The sequence below is a fragment of the Etheostoma cragini genome, chromosome 13, assembly GCF_013103735.1.
Source record: "Etheostoma cragini isolate CJK2018 chromosome 13, CSU_Ecrag_1.0, whole genome shotgun sequence".
Taxonomy (NCBI): Eukaryota; Metazoa; Chordata; class Actinopteri; order Perciformes; family Percidae; genus Etheostoma; species Etheostoma cragini.
The window spans coordinates 19786991-19807760 of NC_048419.1; the positions used below are offsets into that span (position 1 = coordinate 19786991).

At 38.5% G+C, this 20770-nt stretch overlaps 1 protein-coding gene across 2 annotated transcripts in view; it reads left to right on the forward strand.

Moving 5' to 3' along the window:
- jade2 (jade family PHD finger 2) overlaps window positions 1-20770 on the forward strand; it is a 162030-nt gene that overhangs the window by 67039 nt on the left and 74221 nt on the right. For both annotated transcript variants that reach the window (XM_034890936.1, XM_034890937.1), the window contains exons 5-6: window positions 14259-14416; window positions 17888-18099. In XM_034890936.1, the coding sequence (XP_034746827.1) occupies window positions 14259-14416; window positions 17888-18099 (370 nt within the window). The remainder of the gene's footprint in view (window positions 1-14258; window positions 14417-17887; window positions 18100-20770) is intronic.

The following is a 20770-nucleotide window of genomic DNA, read 5'->3' on the forward strand; positions in this document are numbered from 1 at the left end:
CCTGTGAGCTAACAGACACTAACTAGCACGGGCACTGCTGTTGTCTAAAAAACAACACAGACGGGAAACAAATATTGCCTTTGCTACTAAACTGGTAAGCCTTGAGATTGACGTATAACCGACTGCTATCTATTGAATTTTCCTCACGTTACTCTGTCGTCTGTGACTGTCTACATCTAGAAACCAAGTTGCGCGGTACAGGGAACTACTCTGACTGGCTCATGACACATGATCAGTTTATGGAGCGGTAGATTGGCTTTGCAAAAAAGTACGGAGCGTTCTATGAAATGATGCATTTAAAAAATCGCTCGATTAGAAATTTGATCGTGGGAAGTCAAAATTGTCATCATGATTAATCAATTAATGTCATCCAGATTAGCTAAACTCCAAGGCTAACACATTTCTTATTGAACGTTGGATTGAATTTTATCAAACATTTTGGTAGTGGGTTTCTATTTTTTCTTATTGCCATTGTGCCCTTATTTAGCACTGAAAGTGGATATACAGACACAGAAACAACATGGAACAAAAGGTCTCTGCCAGTATAAAACTAGGGACGTGGCATGCACCTATTCCACCAGACCACCAGGCTTCAGGCTTCTCATTTTCAGCCAAGGCCAACCTTTTTGTGGGTTAAATGATAATGACAAACGTAGGTGCCAGCAGATTGTATCAGCTGTGGCTGGTAAATGTTTATGTCCTAAGTAACTTGCCAAAAGGTCTAAATGAATCTTTTGACTTGTTGTCAGGCTAATGGGCTCTTTACAAGCCGATATCTTTACTTGGCCAAAGAACATTTGTTGGAGAAAGTAGCACCACTCTGCAACAAAACCTAACTGCTGCAACGTATGAATTGTGTTTTTTTTTGCAGAACAACAAATGGTTGAGTCTGGTGTTACAATGACAAGCTGGTTTTGTCAATTTTAATGTTTGCAGTCAACCAGTTAGACTTCTATCTATCTATCTATCTATCTATCTATCTATCTATCTATCTATCTATCTATCTAATAATATATCATCTTAATACTGTAGTTCTGAATCAGGACCTCGATTATTTGGAACAAGTAACACACTAAAAAAATAAGATATACAAAGATGGGTTACATCTGTTACTTCAGTGTGTCAGATTCATATATTCAAATTCAACATTTTATACCTTTTGCCACTGGTTTCACTTTTAGGTTGTAGCCACAGATTGCCACTCATTACGTTACCAAATCTGAACTGTTTCTGGCCGTTCAGCTAACAAAGCTGGTTACATATCTTAAGTCAATCCTGGTATGTTTAACTTAAAAATATTTACAAATGTTGAAAGTTGACCTCACAGTAAGTCGTTTCAATAAGTTGATTCAGTGCTGGTTTTGATTAAATGCTATCAGACCTCAACCCTATTACATACTGAGAAGGTCACAGCTGTAAAAATCTGTCACTGATGGATTTTGAAGTAATGACAACTCTGGCTGTGTGTGTGTGTGTGTGCGGTTTGTGTGTGTGTGTGTGCGCAAGCTTGTGTGTGTGTGTGTGTGTGTGTATGTGTGTGTGTCTATATATTGAATCCTTGTTAAGAAATATAATCCTTGCTTCCTACTCCCTTGGTGTAGGAAGGGCTTAGTGTTGTGTGTTTATATACACATAAACACATCTTTCATGTACACACTATAGTAGATTGCACTGGTTCCTGGAGAAAAAGTGACTCATCCTTATCCCACAGCAGGTGAAAGGCAATTTACACACACACACACACACACACACACACAGAGTATGCAAAGATTGTTACTTACATGACATCATCCAAAACACAATTACCACCTTTTCTCTGTATGACCTCTCTTTTTTATGTCTTCTTTTTATTTTACTGTCTCTCTTTTGCCCTTTTCATATCTAACGTATCTCACTGCCTGATACTTTTCTTTCTTTTTTCTTTCTCTCTTGCTCAGTTTCCCCCTACCTTTTTTGCCTTTCTCTCTGGTCTCTTATCTTTCTAAGGGAGTTTTTTGTTTTTTTTACACAACTCCCACACGCTTACTCTGATCTGTCTTAAAAAAGCACAGACGCACACACATACAGTCGCACAATTTGCCTGATGCATGTCATGTGGCCCAAAGGCCTCATAAAAAATATAGAGCTTGTTTTTACACACAAACAAACACACACACACACACACACACACACACACACACACACACCAATATGCACAAAGACTGTAGATATATTTCACTTTCAGTGAAACTTAAGCACTGTGACATCTCATATTCATAAACAATGCGATACTAAACACACACACACATGCAGAGAGAAGGCTAGGCAGCGTTATCAAACTGAAAGCCTGTCTACATGTTTTTTCCACAAGACCTTTTATTTGCTCCGCAGTGTATTTTTCTGTAGCGTTTTACTGGATCTGAATGATGAGTCACATTTTAAAATCCCGGTCGTAACCTTAGAGTGAACCAAAGGGCAGCTAAAGCTGTCAAAATGTGGCACAACAATCTTGTTGTTTTTCATCATCTTCACATTGAACATGGGACTTTAACGTAGGACCCAAATAAAATATGACAGCCAAACGTGTTGTTTTTATTTTAAATGTGGTGTCCAGCTGTAAAATGTTTAATATGTAACAGGCCTGTAGTTTCACTGGTGGGGAATGATGGAAGACTCCATCAAGACATCTCTATTTGAAGCTCAAATATAAAATGACACAACATTGAACACAAGACAACCTCTACTTCTGTCAAACCTGTTTTTAGCAAAGAAATATAAAAAGATTAGAAATGTACCCCACGTAGCATCTTTTGTAAATAATAAAAATGTGAAACAGTCAACGAAAAACAAATAATCATCCTAGATGTCAGTGACACAGTCACATATTATCCTGTTAGGCTCTTGTAAGTGGTAGTTTGGGAGCACTGAAATATTTGAACACTGTGAGATTGTATTTCTTTGCCGCTTTGTAGATAACTGTCTGGTTAATTTATGTGAAAAAGAAGTCATCAGAAAACACCTATAGGTTAAACCAATAAAGTTTAGCTTATTGGACTCTTTGAGGGCTGACTAAGGACGTGTACTAAGGACATAGTTCATCTTCTCACTGGTACCTACAAATGCTCGCCTCCACCAAGGCAGACCCTTATTTTAAATGCAGCCTCAGCATAATCAGCCCAAGTCCGCATATTTATGCCGGGGGCCACATTTTTTCAAATACGGCACACTTTTAAATTGCAGACTTCCGCGCGATATAATTTGGGGCTTGCATGATTTCATAATCCCCTCATTTGTGTTGCAAAAATGTCCCATATGTCTTAGCAGAAAGTTAAAAAATGTTAAGTTTACTTCACACAAGAGAAGCCATTTCCCCTGTTGCCATGGGAACGTTATGAAGTGACGTAATTGCGCAACAAGAACTTCATCGAAAAGCAGCAAACCCCGCGATGAAGCCATGATTAATATTTTGCCATTTACCTTACAGTAAGAAATTGCACTTTGTGTATTGGAAGCACTTATTTTAACAGAATATATCTTTCTCTTGTAGTTACCTCTGTAAAACAAGAAGCACACTTTTTAAAAATATTTTATTTATTCATTTTTACAGAAGTTGCAGCATATTCTTTTTGTAAAGCTACAGAACTTGTTTGACTCATCAGTGTTTTGTAAGTTTGAGCCATCTTAAAACAAGAGGAAGCACTTTCTGTGATGTAGTATGCTTGCTTATCATTGGAAGTAGTTAGAAATGACTCTGTACATTAAGGCAGCAGCCTAGTGAGAACAGGGTTGGGTGAATCACTTTTTTCTCTTTTTTTATCAAACCACAGTTTTTGCAAGTGCCCACAATTTCATTGCATAAAATTGCACAAATATCTTGCATATTTCATTGCATTTTTTATGAAAACGTGCCGCATGATCAAGGATATTTGCGCACAACAATCATAAAAAAACTTAAATAAAATAAAATAAAAAAGGACTGACGACACTAGAAATATTAACAATAATATTGTCAGGTTAGGGCTTTAAACGAGCCATTGTGTTTGCAGAACAGAGAGCTGAATGAGGGAGGAGTTTCTGTTGATAGAACAGCACAATGAAGGCGTCTCACGTCAGTGTATTTGTCCCAATCATTGTGTGTGTGTGTGTGTGTGTGTGTGTGTGTGTGTGTGTGTGTGTTTGAATGTGTTGAGCCACCCGCCCTCTCTTCCCAACACACATACACACACACACTGCGGCCCGTCTTGCGAACTGGCCCATTGTTATGTAATCATTTATATAAAGAGGTATTAGTGCTTCCTCCTAAAAGGAACATGGGAACATTGTGGCTCAGTTGGGTGACATTCCTCTCCTGCCTAAAGGAGTGGATGGCTGTAAAAAACTTGTTAAGCTATTGCTTCCCAAAGCTTTTTCACATCAAGGAGCCCCAAAATATACACTCTTTACACAATTAAGTGCCAATTCCTTGACGTTTTCTTTCCCTAGAATCCTTTTTTTTTTTTTTTAAATGAGTTGGGACAATAAAGTGGGCACTCAGTGGACATCCATAGCCCTACTCTGATTACGCTCACTTGTACATCATGATATTAAAGTGAAGTAACATGTTCCTAGTTTTCCTAGAAGTCCCTGCAACCCTCTTGAAAGGACAGTCCACCACACAATGACAGTTTTTTTATTTTTCACATCCCAACCCCCCGGCAGTGGGAAGTCAATTGAAATTCTTATGGGCACTATACACAATGAGTGTGTTAATGCATTTCAGTCTCTCACTGCTTTCTTTTTAACTATTGAAGTAAAAAGGGTTCCAAAATAGACTTGAAGTGATAATCTAATTTCTCTTGAACAGCTTGTGCAGGAACCAAGCACTTGGCTGTTCCTTTTTTTCTGCCTGTGAGCATGCTGAGCAAGTTACTGTTTCTTCTTACAGAAGACTTTTAATTTAGATTTGACTGCAGAAAGTGTGAAAAATGTAATGATTATTGGTTGTATTTAATAGTTTCTCATTTTCAGTTTGTAGCTACAGCTTGCAATGTTTATTCAATTAAACTTGTACTGTTTCAAATGGAAAATTGATTCTGGAAGGGATTTAATATGATTCAGATTTCATTTACTGTTTAGATACTGGGTTCACATTTTGTAATATGCTATTGAACTCCAACCTTAGGACAGGTACAGGTTAGGGTGGTTAGGCTACTAGAATATTGGGTGAGGAGGATAAGGAAGTCATAGAACACAGAAAGAGAGCTGAAGTGGAAATGTGCCACAAACATGAAACAAATCTTTGGTGTCTCGTGTCTGCTCTTGCTTCCAGTTTTTATTCTCTTTTTCTGAGTCTCTTGCTCCTGTCACTGTGTCTGTCTCTGACTCCTCTCTGGCTCCCAACTAACTGGGTGGAAAATATGAATGAAAACACTCCCCCGCCTTATTTGCCCAAACCCTGCCGGCACAAACACAGTACCCCATCTCTCTCTCTCTCTCTCTCTCTCTTTCTTTCTCTCTCTCTCTCTCTCTCTTTCTGCAGTGCCCCCTGAATTTCTTTTCCTCTTGTTATTATGGACCTTGTCCCTTGTTTAACATTGTTTGCACATTTCTGAGGACAGGACTGAAAGAAAAGACCTGGGGAGAGTTAGTTTTGGTGTTTCCTTTTATTACTGTTTGTAGGAACTGCAAGTTTTGAGAGGGTAGGGGGTGACACACAAAGCATTGTGTATGCACCCTTTTTTGTTTGTCAGCATCTATGAAGAAGTGTGTGTGGTCATGTGGATTTGATTTTGTACTATTGGGAACTAAAGTTTTAATTGTGTGCGTGCGCCTTTGCGTATCTGTTTGTGCACTTGGCAGTGAATGTAACTGTAGTGTTTATTGTGTGCAGTAGCCCACTGAGCTTTAAAGGAGTGGTCTTAATAAGTCTGAGTCATATCCATGACAACAGGCAGTCTGTACTAGCATCTGAACCACAGAACATTATGGCCGCTCACTGTAACACACACTGGCATTTGATTCCCTGCGTACAAAGAATCACTGATAAACAATCCTCTTAACCCCACGAGTGAAGGGGATGAGACCTTCATTTTCTTAAACTTTGACCTAAAAGATCAACGTTCCAGCCTTAAAAAGACCGTATTTAACTATGAAGTTCACACATCTGCTTAGATAGCTACAAATCCTCTCTACACATTCAGTCTCTCCAGAAGTGATACAATTGTCAGAATAAAATACTTTCTTTGACCAATAGTTTTCCCCTACATCTCAAATATACCGGTTATTTGTAACTCATATTTGCAATTAAACATTATTTTATAACTGTTCTTGCAACGTCAACTGTGTGGTAAATGCTAGGATTTTACTGTAACCCATAATTGGTTAAACTTCCATCTACTGTATTTCTCAAAAGTTGGTCTAGGCAAGAAGAACGAAGCCACATTTTTCATTCATGAGCTCCTGCTTATAATGTCAATTCTCTGGATTGCCTCTTTTTTTTTAATGTTCTCTCCATCTTTGGGGCTCGGCACTCATTATTGTGGTGTTCCCACACCGCACATTTATGAGATCATCAGTCAGTCAAACAGTGTGGCCAGCTTTGTAACATCCTTTTTTTTTCTGTTGAAAATAGTTCAACAGAAATCCCCCCAGCAAACTTCTTTTACTGCTGCAATAAACTTGGTTCCTCTGTCTGTGTGTTACTCTATCTGATTGCTATACACTAAAAGCAACACGGGTGAGTCATCTTTGAATAGTCGCTGTGAAATGATGTTCCTGATGATTGATTTTTATCAAACTGAAGATGACATGAAGATAACTCACTCCTCTCAAGGATCCCTGTACAACAAACAATTTCTGTCTGTGTATGTTTGAGATATAGTTACATAATTTTTTTCACATAAACATAACAACGATGACTTTGTATGCATGCGTGTGCATTCATGTCTTTCTACATAAATATGAAATGAAGATGACTCAGTTCTCCAAAGCATCAATCCGTGTGTGTGTGTGTGTGTGTATGTATGTGTGTGTGTGTGTGTGTGTGTGTGTGTGTGTGTGTGTGTGTGCGTGTGCGTGTGCGCGTGTGCGCATGCACAGTGTATTAACGTGGAGCATTTAGCAGCTAAGGAGCCGGACATTTCCCTTTAGGAGTTGATGGAAATCAAAAACAAAGCTCAAAGGAGACTGAATATTAAACATTACATTCAAGTCAGCTGGTCGACTATATTACGATTAAGTATGTCTTTTCATATGCAGACAGTCCAGTGTTTTTGCCATATTTCCCAGCCCTATAAAATGAAATGCAAAGTTGGACAGACAGATAGGAAAGTATGCAGACAGAAAGATTAAACACACACACAGACATAGTCTGGTGTGATAACTAGGGGAAGAAAGCGAGGGATTACAGGGCAGAAAAGGGAATAGCCAGTTTTCAGTTTTCTCAGCCACACTGTGACAGTGAGGTATTTCAAGAATGAGAGATTATGTCAAACACACACACACACACACACAGTGAGACTCAGTGTGTACACACAGGGAAGTGATTGTATGCTTCTGACAAGAATGGTATGTCTGAACAAGTGGTTTAATCTTGTTTGCCTTGTATCATCACCAACCTGTGAGTTTTGTCTTCAGAGAGTAGAAGAAACTTCTTCTGTGATGTTGTAGATACATCCGCTGGCTGTGGAGCTTTTAATGTGCTCTGCAGCTTATTTTTAAAGCAGCTTTTACAATATTTTTAAAAGAATATTATATCACATTGGGGGGAATTCAAAATAAGAGGAGGAGCTTGTTGACATTTTTTAAAATCTTGACTTCTGCACTTGACTCTTACTTTTGGAGTTAGAAACTACTGAAAAACTGGAAAAAGAGCAGTTTTCAGTCTAAAGTTATTAACAAAGCTGCCTTGGCATGTTTTGAGCAAGGTGAAGGTTTTTGGAGGCAATTGTTGATATTCACAGCTGACAGCTGTTGCTCGAAAAAAAAACTTTTTTAGATAGTAACTGAAGATAGATAGATAAGTGGGTGAGAACTGGAGGTCTCAATTGAACTGGGCCACTGTTAGGGCTCAGCCTCTATACAAGGGGTGCATATAGATGACCTACCCCATTGCTGGCAAATGAAGAGTTGTTTGTTTGGTTAAAATAAACTTTTGTTAGCTTTGTGTGCTCTTTCCCTCAGATTGGTGGTTGGCAGCTAGCAAGGTAGTTGTCCAGTGTAAATGAAAGAAAAAGGCAGATGTGCACAGCAGTCTGCATCTCTTAGTTTGATGCATTCATTCTATGTTTAGATTACTCTTTCATCCTACATGTCTGTCTCTTCTCCTCTCCTCTTTAATCGCTAATATTTTTACCAACTCATTTGACTTGTTCTCACTCTCTGTCGTCCATGCCCTCCTCCCTCCCCTGTTTTCCGTTTAGCCTCAAATACATTTTTAGCCTGGTTTACAAGGACTTCCTGTTCTTCATGAGGGATCTGTCAGAAGTTGATGTCAGTTTAAACCAGTTGGGCTCTGTGTAGGCAGAGAGTCAGACTGAGAGCTGAGTTTAGCCGCTGTCACTCTGCCCACACTGGAAATGTCTTATGTAAACACTATCCACATCATCCCTCCTTGAGAAGAGATTATTATTGACGTTTTATGAAAAGCAGGAAAGTGAGATTTACACTGTGGTGAGAAACATATGGGAGCAAGGAGAGAGAAGAAGGTTTGCTGACTTTCCCTTACCCTATTACTTTCTTACTCTTTTCTTTTTGCTAGAATCATGTGGATGCGCCAATAATTGTGTTGTCATTACTTAGAATTCCTCATGGGGGCAACAGAAACTACGAACTATAGCTTTAATATTCCCTAAGAGATTAGACTGTTTTTCTTACACATTTTATCAGTTTATGAATTGCTGCATATCAAAAATATTCACCAAGCAGTGTGACAGTCCAGCACAATCAAAATTAACAGAAATTGCAAAGACTAGAAGTTGTAATGCTAAATTACCGGTGATCATATGTCATACAGTATGTAACTAGGCCTAATCATTTTGTGTGGGGCATTTGCATAAAGTATGTCTTTACATACCAAGCCTGCGGTTTATGTTTCCTTCAGAAGTGAAGGCTGTGGACATTGTACACTAAGAATAAAACTTTTCAATCAAACATTTAATTACCTGCTCAGTTTAAAATTAACCTGGCTATCATCTATCATCGGTCTACGTAAGCCAAAGTCTTGGTGTATTCCACCAAAGCAAATGCAGATGAATTATTTGCATAAGCTATGTGACCCAGGTCTCGCTCTCTCTAGCTCTTTCTTTCAAGCACTCACAAACATATAAATCACATCCCGTACTCATATAACATCCTATTCAGCAGTGTTACTCCACAAGATATACTTTACAGTTCCCACTCCTCTGCTCCCCAGAGGCACCTCCTGTGTAGTAAACCAAAGACACTTCTCCTCAGGGCCTCAGAGCTGGAAGAGGGATGGAGGGGGGACTTTGGTTTTCATTGTTTTTTTAGAATCAGAGCCCCACGGTCTATAGTTCCTCCTGATAAATATTTCATGGGGCGCACCATTACGATCAAAGAAAACGTAGCTGTCGTATTGTTATGATTCCAAGGAGGGAACATCTAAATATTCCCAATGTGCTGCTCTACTCATTAAGACTGCTCAAATGTAAACAAGTGATTTCTACGGTTTATTTATGATTATTATTTCTTTTATTTGGTAAAATATTTTCCATATCATATCATGGGTTTAAGATGTGAAAAATTCAGTTATTAAAAAGCTTTATAACCTAGAAATATTTGATTCAAACTTTAGAACTTCTACTGATAGCTTTGAACTTTGGTTTGCTTTAGGGATTCCTTCTACTATACCTTGTTTTCTTTTTGAAAAAAAAAGTTACTAATTGTGTGCTTTTATAGTTTTTTTTATAGATTTTTCCAATTAGTATTTTCAAATTTTCAGTTTGTTCCAATTTTCAATAATTAGATGCAGATATACTGTATGTGTATGCATCATATTACACTTAGGGAAGTAGAGAATCTTGAGCAGATATTCAAAATGCTGTTGCTTGTCCCTTCTACTGAAGCTTTTTGGCTCATATACATTTCCCAGAATTTGTCTTTACCCTATAAAAAGACAGAAAATCTATTTACAGCTTGGCAGAGAGCTGTAATTGTCTTTAGTATTGACAGATGACTCTGCACTTTTTCTCTGCCTTTGTAGTCATTATAAAGCCTGGACTGACAGGAGACCTTTTGCACACGGTTTTGTTTACCTACATTATGTAACGTGTGTGTGTGTGTGTGTGTGTGTGTGTGTGTGTGTGTGTGTATGTGTGTGTGTGTGTGTGTGTGTGTGTGAGAGTCACAGAGAGAGAGAGATACATGATACTTACCAGTGGAAGAACACATTGTATTCCATTGTATTCTGACCCACCATTGACTCGCATCCTGTTAGATGGGATGACTTAACATTATTATGAGGCGATGCTTTCCTTTCATGTCCCACTTCATGTTTTGTCTCCTGTACCTGTGACATAACAAACCGGGAGCTCAACTTAAATGTCACCACACTAGGCATAAAGAGATGATAGAAATTTGACAGGCAGGGTAGAAAGAAGCACTACATTTACAAAACATGAAATTACGGCTCATTTAAAACTCTTCTAAGGTTTAATGAAAGTATTGTACTGGATGACTTCACATATGGTATCAACTTTTATTATTTTCTTTGAATTCACGCATGTTTTTAAGTTTTGGTGCAGGTATACTTTTATCAGTGTCTAAATGTTGGCTGGGTATCTCCTCTATCTGCTTCTTTTGGTCTTGTTGATTTGTCGCCATTTTCTTGTATCATTTTCTCTTTTGACATTTTTATTTACATCCCCATGTTGCCATATCAAATCAACAATGCCTGTCACAGCTAGAAGCCAAACAAACACCAATCAAATCATAAAAGCTAATGTTATAAAGCCGATATTAAAGAAAAAACTAAGCTAAGAACATCAACTCAAAATTCACTCTGCTGATCTCAGTATATTTCACCACTGACTGACTGGTTATCACATTATTGACTTTGAAATCAGAAATTGTGTGGTTATACTAAGTTTTTCTTATGATCAGCAAACCCCATGAAATGCCAAAACTAGCAATCTAAGTGTTGTTTGTGTTGTCAAATCCTGATGTAGTTCATCCCTCATTGCAATAGACTTTCATTGTTGTCCAAAAACTCTAAAATTAAAATTAAAATAATAAAAACATTGGTGAGCCACACTTTTTATTTTAGCTGATGCCGTTAATACTTACAGAGCAGCAAATGTGTATCAATCTTCAGGTTTAATAGTCCCTAAAGGGCACCATTTTCTCTTGCTTGAATAATGCTTCCTAAAAACCACAGTGCCCAGTTGTCACTTTTACAAAAATTGAAGGTTTTTGTAGTAGCTTGTCCTATTTTTAAAGATGTACGTCTTCAGTAAGAACTACTAGGCTTGGGGGTGTTGGAAGTTAGAAAGTGTTTGAGAGGACAACTTTTTGGTTTTGGATTTTCCATGGAATTTGTTGATGATAGAATAACACCAGCGTTATTCTTTGATAGTGCAAAAACACCACCCACCAATGTAATAAGACACTGAAGTTGTTCTTTACGTTATTAATAGAAACATCCAGTCCAGTGTTTCTAGTATGAAACTTATTCTCCCTGTATATGTGTTTTTGTGTGCCTTGTGTGCCTTTGTCTCTCTCTTTTCTCTCTTTTCTCTCCTGCCAGTTGACTGGCCAGGCCTGTTTGCCCATTATCGGATATCAGACTGATTCGAGGCCAAACCAGGGTTCCATTTTCCGCCTTTTTAGTCTTTGCAGAAAGATAGTAAAATATTTGATTTATTAACAACTACACATTTGCCTCCATTGACCCTGCACTGGCGGCCTAAATTGGCCATAAGCAAACAGACATAGCTCAGATCTGAGCTTTTTGAAAGTAAATTAAGTAAATCATTCCATAAACTGCATGTGTGTACATATGCAGGGCATTGTTTTGCGTATCCAAAAAGATATTTGCATGCTTTCAACAGACAAGCAGCAAGGAAAGAAATAATTATAAGTAGGTAAAAGTGGAATGGATGGGAGAGAGGGAAAAAAAGTGGAAGTAGAAGTGACAGGATAAAGAAAGGAGAACATAACAAAAGTGAAAGGACTAATGTATGAATAGGAAGGAGAATAAGAAATCAAAAGTGAGGAGAGATGAGTATTGTTCGTATTAGGAATGAATTTGATTGTTTACAGAGTAGACAGTTAGATGTTTTATTGTGTGATATTGTAAAATGACTCCAATTTACATATCTTATAGTATAATAGAATAATTCCCACACTGATGGAGCTTTTTATTTCAATGACAGTCAAGATTGACAGTTACAATTATTTTTTTGATTGTTTTTTTCATTTTTGTATTGTTAAGTGCTGCCAACACATATGAAATGCTATTCTAGTGAAGATAAGTTAAATTTTGGCAGCTGTTGTGATGATGACAGCAGTAATGGTGATGATAATGGGGAGCATAACGATAATGATGAGGATGAGGATGATGACGATCACAGTGCTGCTTGATGTGAGGGCGCTGGCAGTGACGGAGGGTGATAATAATAGCGGAGCAGTATGATAATGAGGCGTTGAGAGGACGAGGAGCTAAACGGAGAGCTAAAGGTTGTTTTGTTTTGTTGTTTTGATCACTGACACACTTCACCTTTTCACACAAAGGTCACGACTTCACCAGGCGAGCGAGTGAATCATTGGGGTGTGTGCTCGTTACTATACAAAACACAGAGCTGTTGTGGAGAAATGGTGTGTGAGTGAGTGCGATCTGTACAGTACATCTGTGTGTTGCTTTTTGAATGATTACTCGGGTGTGGTGTCTCCCTGCCTGATGGCATGTGTGTGTTTTGTGCGGATCTGTTTTAGTTTGTGCATCTCTATATGTATCTATTAACTCTTAGAGTATCCAGATGTTTCACGCAGGCCTGCGTGTGTGTCTGTGTACAAATGTGTGTATGAGCTTGTTTGAGTCTTTTATTGGTTCCCAGTGGGTCGAGCAGAGTTCCTGACCCCATTTCCTGCTGTTGTTGACTGAGAGACATTCAGGCCCGAGGCTCCACAGACCAGACACTGCCTGGAGGAGCTTCCTGTCACTGTTTCCTACAACCACATGATTTGTCATTGTTTCAATTGCTTTTTTTCCTACCGCCTATTTTGAAATCCGTCAAACTCAGTTTCAGTTTTCTCTCGACCATGAGGTCAGTAATTGACTATGAGGGAGAGCTCTAGACATGGGAAGGGCTTCCCGATAATTCATATTGTCATAAGAAGTGCAGGATTTTGTTTGCTTGACACAGAGCATGTATCTACAGCTTTTAAAAAAGTTGAAAGTTTAGGAAGACCAAAGCAAAATCAAATTAGAAGTATCTGTCCACTACCTGTATTGTTTAAAACAAACATATGTCTATCAAATCCCTGTTAGTTTCACTTTCTTACTTTACCTTCTTTACTTTCTTTTTTATTATTATACTCTTATATCAAAGTGCTGTTTTCCCGAACCTCTCTTAAAGTTGATTTATGCTCTTTATTTTTTCTCAAATTGACTCAACTTTGTAGCAGCATTTGTTATTGTGATTTACTTCAACGTTTAGCTTATATTATCCAGCTCCTAAAATGAAAAAATATCAAGATATGAATGCTGTTTAATAAAGAAGAAATGTCACCATTTATCTTTCATTATGTGACTACTGTATTTACTTTCCTTAATAAATACCGTTGTATTTATTACAAATTCATCCATTTTGCAGAAAAACATCCCTCCAGGTGTTTAACCAGTATCCCTTGGGGTCCAAGGACAGAAAATCTAAAACAAACCTCTAAAATAAACTGAAAATCCAAAGCTTCTGTCTTCACTTTTATGTTTGGTGCTGCTTTAAATGTTGTAAACATGGCGTTTGAACAGTGACATACTGCGTATTTGAGATTTTCTTGTATTGGGACAAGTCAAATGTTATAGTGTGCTGCCACAGGATTGCAGCGCTCAGGTGCCAGCAACCACATCTTAGTTAATGCTTTATTAATTTGTCAATCAACGGTTGAAATTAATACCCATCAACAAGTTCAATAATTTGCTTTATTTACTTTGTTATTTTATTTTACTATGTTTTCAGTCATTTGACTCTTATCTGTTTAGTGCCATTATTTCAAAGGTGTTAAAACAAGTTGTTCCAGACCACATGATAAACTCTCTGCATGTATCTTTGTGTTTGGTCCAGGTTGCTCCCGACTGAGTCAACAGGTGGCCTTTCCGACAACAGGCAGGAGAGGGAGAATAACACCCAACCTCCTCCCACCCAGCGCTACAGCTGCTATGACCTGGATGACATGGACGTTGCTTGGCTGGAGTTGGTCAACCACGAGTTCAGACAGATGGGTGAGTGCATATTGACACGCTGCCTAATTTGATAATAAAAGCCACATAACATTTTGACATCAACACCAGAAAAAAAAAAAAGAGAAATAGTTCCCAAAGCATCCAACATGGTTGTAAGCGCTGGCATGTAGTAATAGTGTTATGCAAAATATTATACATTTTTTACCTTGGCCTGACAAGCCATATGGCCTTGTATGAAATTTACCTAAATGTCTCATGAACTTCCATTAGACTTACAGAGGCTTAAAAGATGTCCATACCTACACTGTATTGTGTGTGTGAAATGCATACTCCTCATTAGGGCTGCAACTAAATAAAATGTCAATCCTTTTTATTAATCCATGAATAGTCTTTAAAATGTCAGAAAACACATATGTAACTGTTTAAAATCCAAAGATCTTTTATTTACAATGAAAGAAAGGAAAAAAGCAGTACATCCTCACATTTCAAGAGCTTGAACCTAGATTTTTTTGCACTGTAAATCATCAATAAATAACTTGAAAATGAAATGATTATCAAAAAAGTTTTAGTTGGCTAATTGATTAATTGACTTGATGGCTCAACATTGTGTAGTTGTGGTAACACTTAAAAGGGAAATATGAACAGAAACATGATTAACAGAAACTGGACCATATTCTCTCTTTTAAAAACTCTGTTCATTATCACAGCTGCCTGTGTTTTGCACATTGACAGAACTAACTGTCAATAATGAGGTATAGTATTTAATTGTTTTTTAGTACCTCAGTATTGAAAAATTACTTAAGTTATATAAATAAATAAATCCCAGAGGAATAAGACCAACTAAGGGTGGATTTCAGCCAACTCAATACTGTGTTTACAAAACGTTATTTTTTAGTTCCACGTCCTTTTATCCTGTTTCAACACCTTCCTTTTTATAGTCACAAAAGCTGTACTAGATATGTTCTATCAAAGATCAATTTTTACTGCTGTTTATCTGAAATTTATCTCCAAGTCACATTTTAAAAGTCTAAAATGCTCTTAAAATTTGGTTTCTGAAAACTGCAGATGCTATACATATAATGTAATTGTACACTGTTCCTTTTCCTCTACAGTAACTATCACTATTTATCAATCCTTCTATGCTATATCCTCCATTTCGCCATGGCGACAACTGCTGACCCCGAGCATCTCTCCTATCTCCACCATTTTATTTGATATCTGATCTACTCTTTTCAGATAGAGGGTCGTAATTGTGTTTAGAAATCCCAGCTGGGGTATCAGGCTTTTATTTCTAGGACATATTATCCTTAAATCAAACACACACACCCACAAACACACACACACACACACGTATGACATACACGCACACACACAGGCTCTTGCTGTAGCAGAAGTGTGTTGTTTCCCATACCCTACAATACTAGACCAAACAGACGGTTGATTGGTTCTGCTGGGCAAGGCTGTACGGCTCTGGGCTCATGATGGGATAATTTAGCATTTTCAATCTCAGTCCTCCACTTCTGTGGAGACTGGATGTGTTGTCATTTTGGTTATTTACAGTAAACACTTTTTAAGTTGGTTTTGGTTTTTGGGGTGGCAGTAGCTCAGTCCATAGGGAGTTGGGTTAGGAACCGGAGGGTCACTGGTTCAAGTCCCCGTATGGACCCAAAAGGTTGGGAGTGTGGATTGGTGGCTGGAGAGATGCCAGTTCACCTCCTGGGCACTGCCAGGTGCCTTTGAGCAAGGCACCGTACCCCCCCGACCGCCCAGGGCGCTGGTTCAGCTGGCAGCCCACTCACTCTGACATCTCTCTATGTATAGTGCATGTATAGGTTCTGAGCGTGTGTGTATTTCAGGCCTGTGTGTGAGTACTAACAAAAAGTGTGTACACAGAGTGTAGTGCAGTAATTTCCCCATTGGGGACTAATAAACAAATTATCTTATCTTATCTTATCTTATCTTTCAGAGGTGAGGTTATTTTTATTTTCAGATTATTCTGAAGATTATTCAGTGTTATATAAACACTGAAACCCATGAATAACTGTAAAGCATACACTGAAAGTTCATACACTCTCGAATATTTGTGAATGTGGTGTTGCTTCCCTCTCTGTGTTCAGTTCATGATGTAAATGTCACAGCAGGTTAATATCTAACTATACAATTCAAAAACAGCTTCTAAATCTACAACATTTACAATCACACAAGTCTTTCATGCTAAAGTGTTTTTGAAAGTAGACCTGTTTTCAACCTTATCTGCAGGTGTTCAGGTTTCTTTTTCAAAATCATTTGGAAGTATAATAGTGTTTTGGTTGGATTTGTCTTAGCTCTACTGCTTTATGTGAAACTGCAGCTCAGGTTGTAAATTATCCATGTTGGCAACAAAATGCTCCAGAATCAGTCAATTAAGTTGTTTCTTTTAAATTTATTTCTGGATGGGAAGGGATAGAGTGACATAAATAATAAATAGAGACACAGGATGCTCATCTCCACTCAAACCAAAAAAACTCCCAACTGAGTGCCACATCTGTCAAAAACAAAATCAATAAATAATCTTCAACTACTGATTCCAGGACAGTTGGACAGTTTCTTTACCTCTACTTGGAGCATTCTTTATTTAAAGCCTGTATGACAGTATTCCAAATACAGTCCGCAAGTAACATCAGCTAAACTTTATTTGTTTTTGAATAGTTAACAAGTTAATCCTCTTTATTTCAGAAAAAGCTACCTTTTCACACTACATTTAATGCCATGCTGTTACCCATTATGTAGAATTACTGTAATGTTGTTGCATATAATGAGATAATAGTATTCCACATCTGTTTGCCACCATCCTGGAAACCAGACTGCTCACTTTACTGGTACCTCAAATACTTTATTTTTTACAAAGAAGAAAGCTTGCATCGAACAGTTAAATCAGTTTCCATCAACTATTAAGCAGCCTTAGAGCAAGACATTACTTTGAGATGCAAATGGAGCAGGAATATGAATGCCAATGCCACACATATTGGCACAGTGAGCTGAGCTTGCGCCAAGAAAGGCTTAATGACAAATGTTGTCGTTTTTTAGCTTTGATAGCATGTAGTGTTTCTTTGCTTTTTTCTGGTTAGCAAAAAGTCAACTGCAATACTTCCGCATCCTTCAGTTCAATTCCAGCACATTCTATCCTAATATGGCTCAAAGAAAACAGAAAGCGATCGGTCTGAGGTGCACATGTAGAGGGAAAGCTGTGAGCGTTTCTAATTAAAGTGTGAGACAATGTGTTTGGCCAAAATATCTGGAATTTGATAAATTGGCTCACTCATTTTGTTTTTCCCATGAGCAGCTTCCCATTACTGTTATCCTTGTTGATAACAAGTACTAAGTGTTGACCCTGCTACTGCATATTTAGTTTTAATTGCCCCGTACATTTTCAGTAATTTCCCAAGCATTCATCTCTGCTATCAGCAGACATGTCTCAACATCTGCCTACAACGCTTTTAAAAGTTTTACTTTCTGTCCTCTTGTCAACAGCACTACCAGAGCTGGACGAGCTGACGATGGAGTGTGTTTTGGTCGAGCTAGAGAGCGTGTGCGAGGAGAAGATGCGGCAGGCCATCGAGACAGAAGAAGGCTTGGGCATCGAGTACGACGAGGACGTGGTGTGTGACGTCTGCCGCTCGCCAGAGGGAGAGGACAGCAACGAGATGGTCTTCTGTGACAAATGCAACGTTTGCGTTCACCAGGTCAGGAATGAAGGGATTAAGTGGTTTATCTCTCTGGTCAAGCATATGTGTCTTCAAGTATCACTTATCCTTCTGCCTTTTTTATTCTCCGCGCCGGCGAGAGCCATGGCCAGAGGCATTATGTTTTTGGGTTGTCCATCTGTCCCTCAATCCATGTCCAATAGGTCCAAAATGTCCACTAAGACTCAAGAAGTTAAAAAAAAAGGTTTTGGTGTTCAAAAGTCAATGTCACAGCGACCTCACCATGGATGTTTTTGCCCATTACTCAAGAATACATACTCTAGTTATGACAAAATATGGAATAATATCTCAGCCCTTCTGTCAGACTCAAAGCCCTGTTTTGGTCTCTGGTGTCTGAATGACACAAAGTTTATGGAAGTGGATGTCTGGTGCTCTACATCAAAGGTGGAAAACCAAAACTACGACAAGAAATACATGGAGCACAAACGCGACACATCTGCCGCAGCATGTCCACAGCAGAGCGTGTCCATTATAAACCTGAAGCTGCACAGACCTTTGAAGCCGCCCTGCTCATCTCTATTTTTTTACAGAGAAAGTGGACACTAAAGCGACGCATGGGTCTGAGCTCTGGGTGTTCGAGTCTGAACCATAGACTGGCCCAGAGGCTACGAACAGCAAAGAAACTATTTCTATAGACTAGATTATTTTGAAGACCTATGTCTATTTGAATAGGCTGTACGCAGTATGTGCAAAGCCAAAGCACAACAAATTAAGGCAACTTATGATTTGGGGGGTTTACATAGGCTATTGTCTGGTTTCATATTTGTCAGTCAACTTCTGAAAACATATTCTGAGCTGAAGCCCCGGGAATATCGGCTTCTGCACCGGACAACAAGAATCAAGTACAGGTACATTAGCTTCAAATAAGACAAACTACAAAGACTTCACATGTAAACATCCTCCCTCTCTCTCCCCCTTTTCCTGTCTCTCTTCAGCTGTTCTAGACAAAGGGAAAATCCCCCCCAAAATATCTTTAAAACAAAAATAAATGTCTAATAAAATCCCAAAGTGATGGCATTTTATATCAAAAAATGTTAAAGCTCAACTTCACTTCGATATTATGATGTCGTTAAAAAATCTAACTGATAAATAACTCGGGATTAGAAAGATTGTGACCATATTTCAAATTTATCGGTTACTGAATTGGTAGTTTGGATCTGCAACGTTCCACTTCCGGGATTGCTCTCTTTCCGCTGGAAATTTTGCCTCATGTCTCTCTTTTTGGATATCTGTTTTTGGAAGTCCTGTTACCTTCCCCTTTGAATGTGTTGTAATTTTAAACTGTGGTTGATTTATGAGGACTATGGTTGACTGCTCCTCAGATCTCAAAGGGGAAATTCAGACAGCTAGCTAGACTATCTGTCAAATCTCAGTGTTCTGTTGCACGGCTAAAACAACTTTGGAATGTAGACTAGTTCCACCAAAACAAGTTCCTTCCAGAGGCTATTTTGCAGCAGCATGTTGGCTCTGCTCAGCACTTAGCACAACCCAAGACGATTGTGATTAGTTTAAAGAAATACCAATAAACTAGAGCACCCGTTTTTCTCCCGTCCCAGATTGCTGTGTGGACTCGCCAGACCTTCTGCCTTAGTGCTGTGGAGGAAGGTCTGGCAATGCGAGACTACTGAATTGGTTATACTTATCGTGGGTGCCCACCTTAAAACTGTGCTGGTTTTATAAATCTGCTGTGCTGCTGGGTTGAAGATGCATGTGAAGTATCCTGTTTTAGAATTTGTAGCTTCTTTGCTGCAACATCCATATTAGAAACTTTGCCTAGTGTCACCAAAAGCTTTTTTGGATTTGCATATATTGAGCTTCTGGTGATTGAGTCTGGAGACCTGGATGTTAACTGCAACTTGACTGGTTGGCATGCAAACTCGAGGCGGTAATTATAATTTAGAAACTTATTTTTCACAAAATAAGAAAGTCCCTCCGGAAAGAAAAAACTGCTAAATGCTGAAAGCCTTAATGTGAAATACAAATAAAGGTTGTTCAAACACAAGGTTTGGGTGTTTACCTCAGAGCTGCCTTCCATATTTTACTCATATTTTACTCCCTCTGACATCATTTATCGTCAACATGAAAGTACACATACAAAAGCAATTTCACAAATGGTACCTTTGACAACCGGAGGCTTTAGGGGACTCGGTGTTTGTTACACAGTGACACAGTGTTAATTGTTCTGTCGGCCCTGTTGGCACTTACGTACCTTCAGTGTCATCAGACTGTCTCGGTTTTTCTGCTGTTATATTTTTTTAAGATAATTCTGTTTGCCCTTTTAGGCTTTTCATTTGAAAGGACAGCTGAAGACATGAAAGGGGAGAGAGATTGGGAACGACAAGGGTGTGCTGCGTCAAGGAGTAGGCCTCTAGAGATGGGCGCGTTGTACCAACCTTTCTACCCGAGCGCCCGTTTTTTTTTCTGTTATTACACTTGATGTAAATAGTATTTCATCTCATGCATGTACTCATTTTAGTCCACCAATTATGACTTAATCAAGCAAAAACATGAGTAAACCTAATGCATCAGGACTTGTTAAATACCTTTTCATTACAAACAATTTTGAGACCACTTTATCAAAACACTGTTCTATAGCCCCACTACTGTTTTGTACTTAGGTAGAAGAGGTAAATGCCATATATTGTGGTGT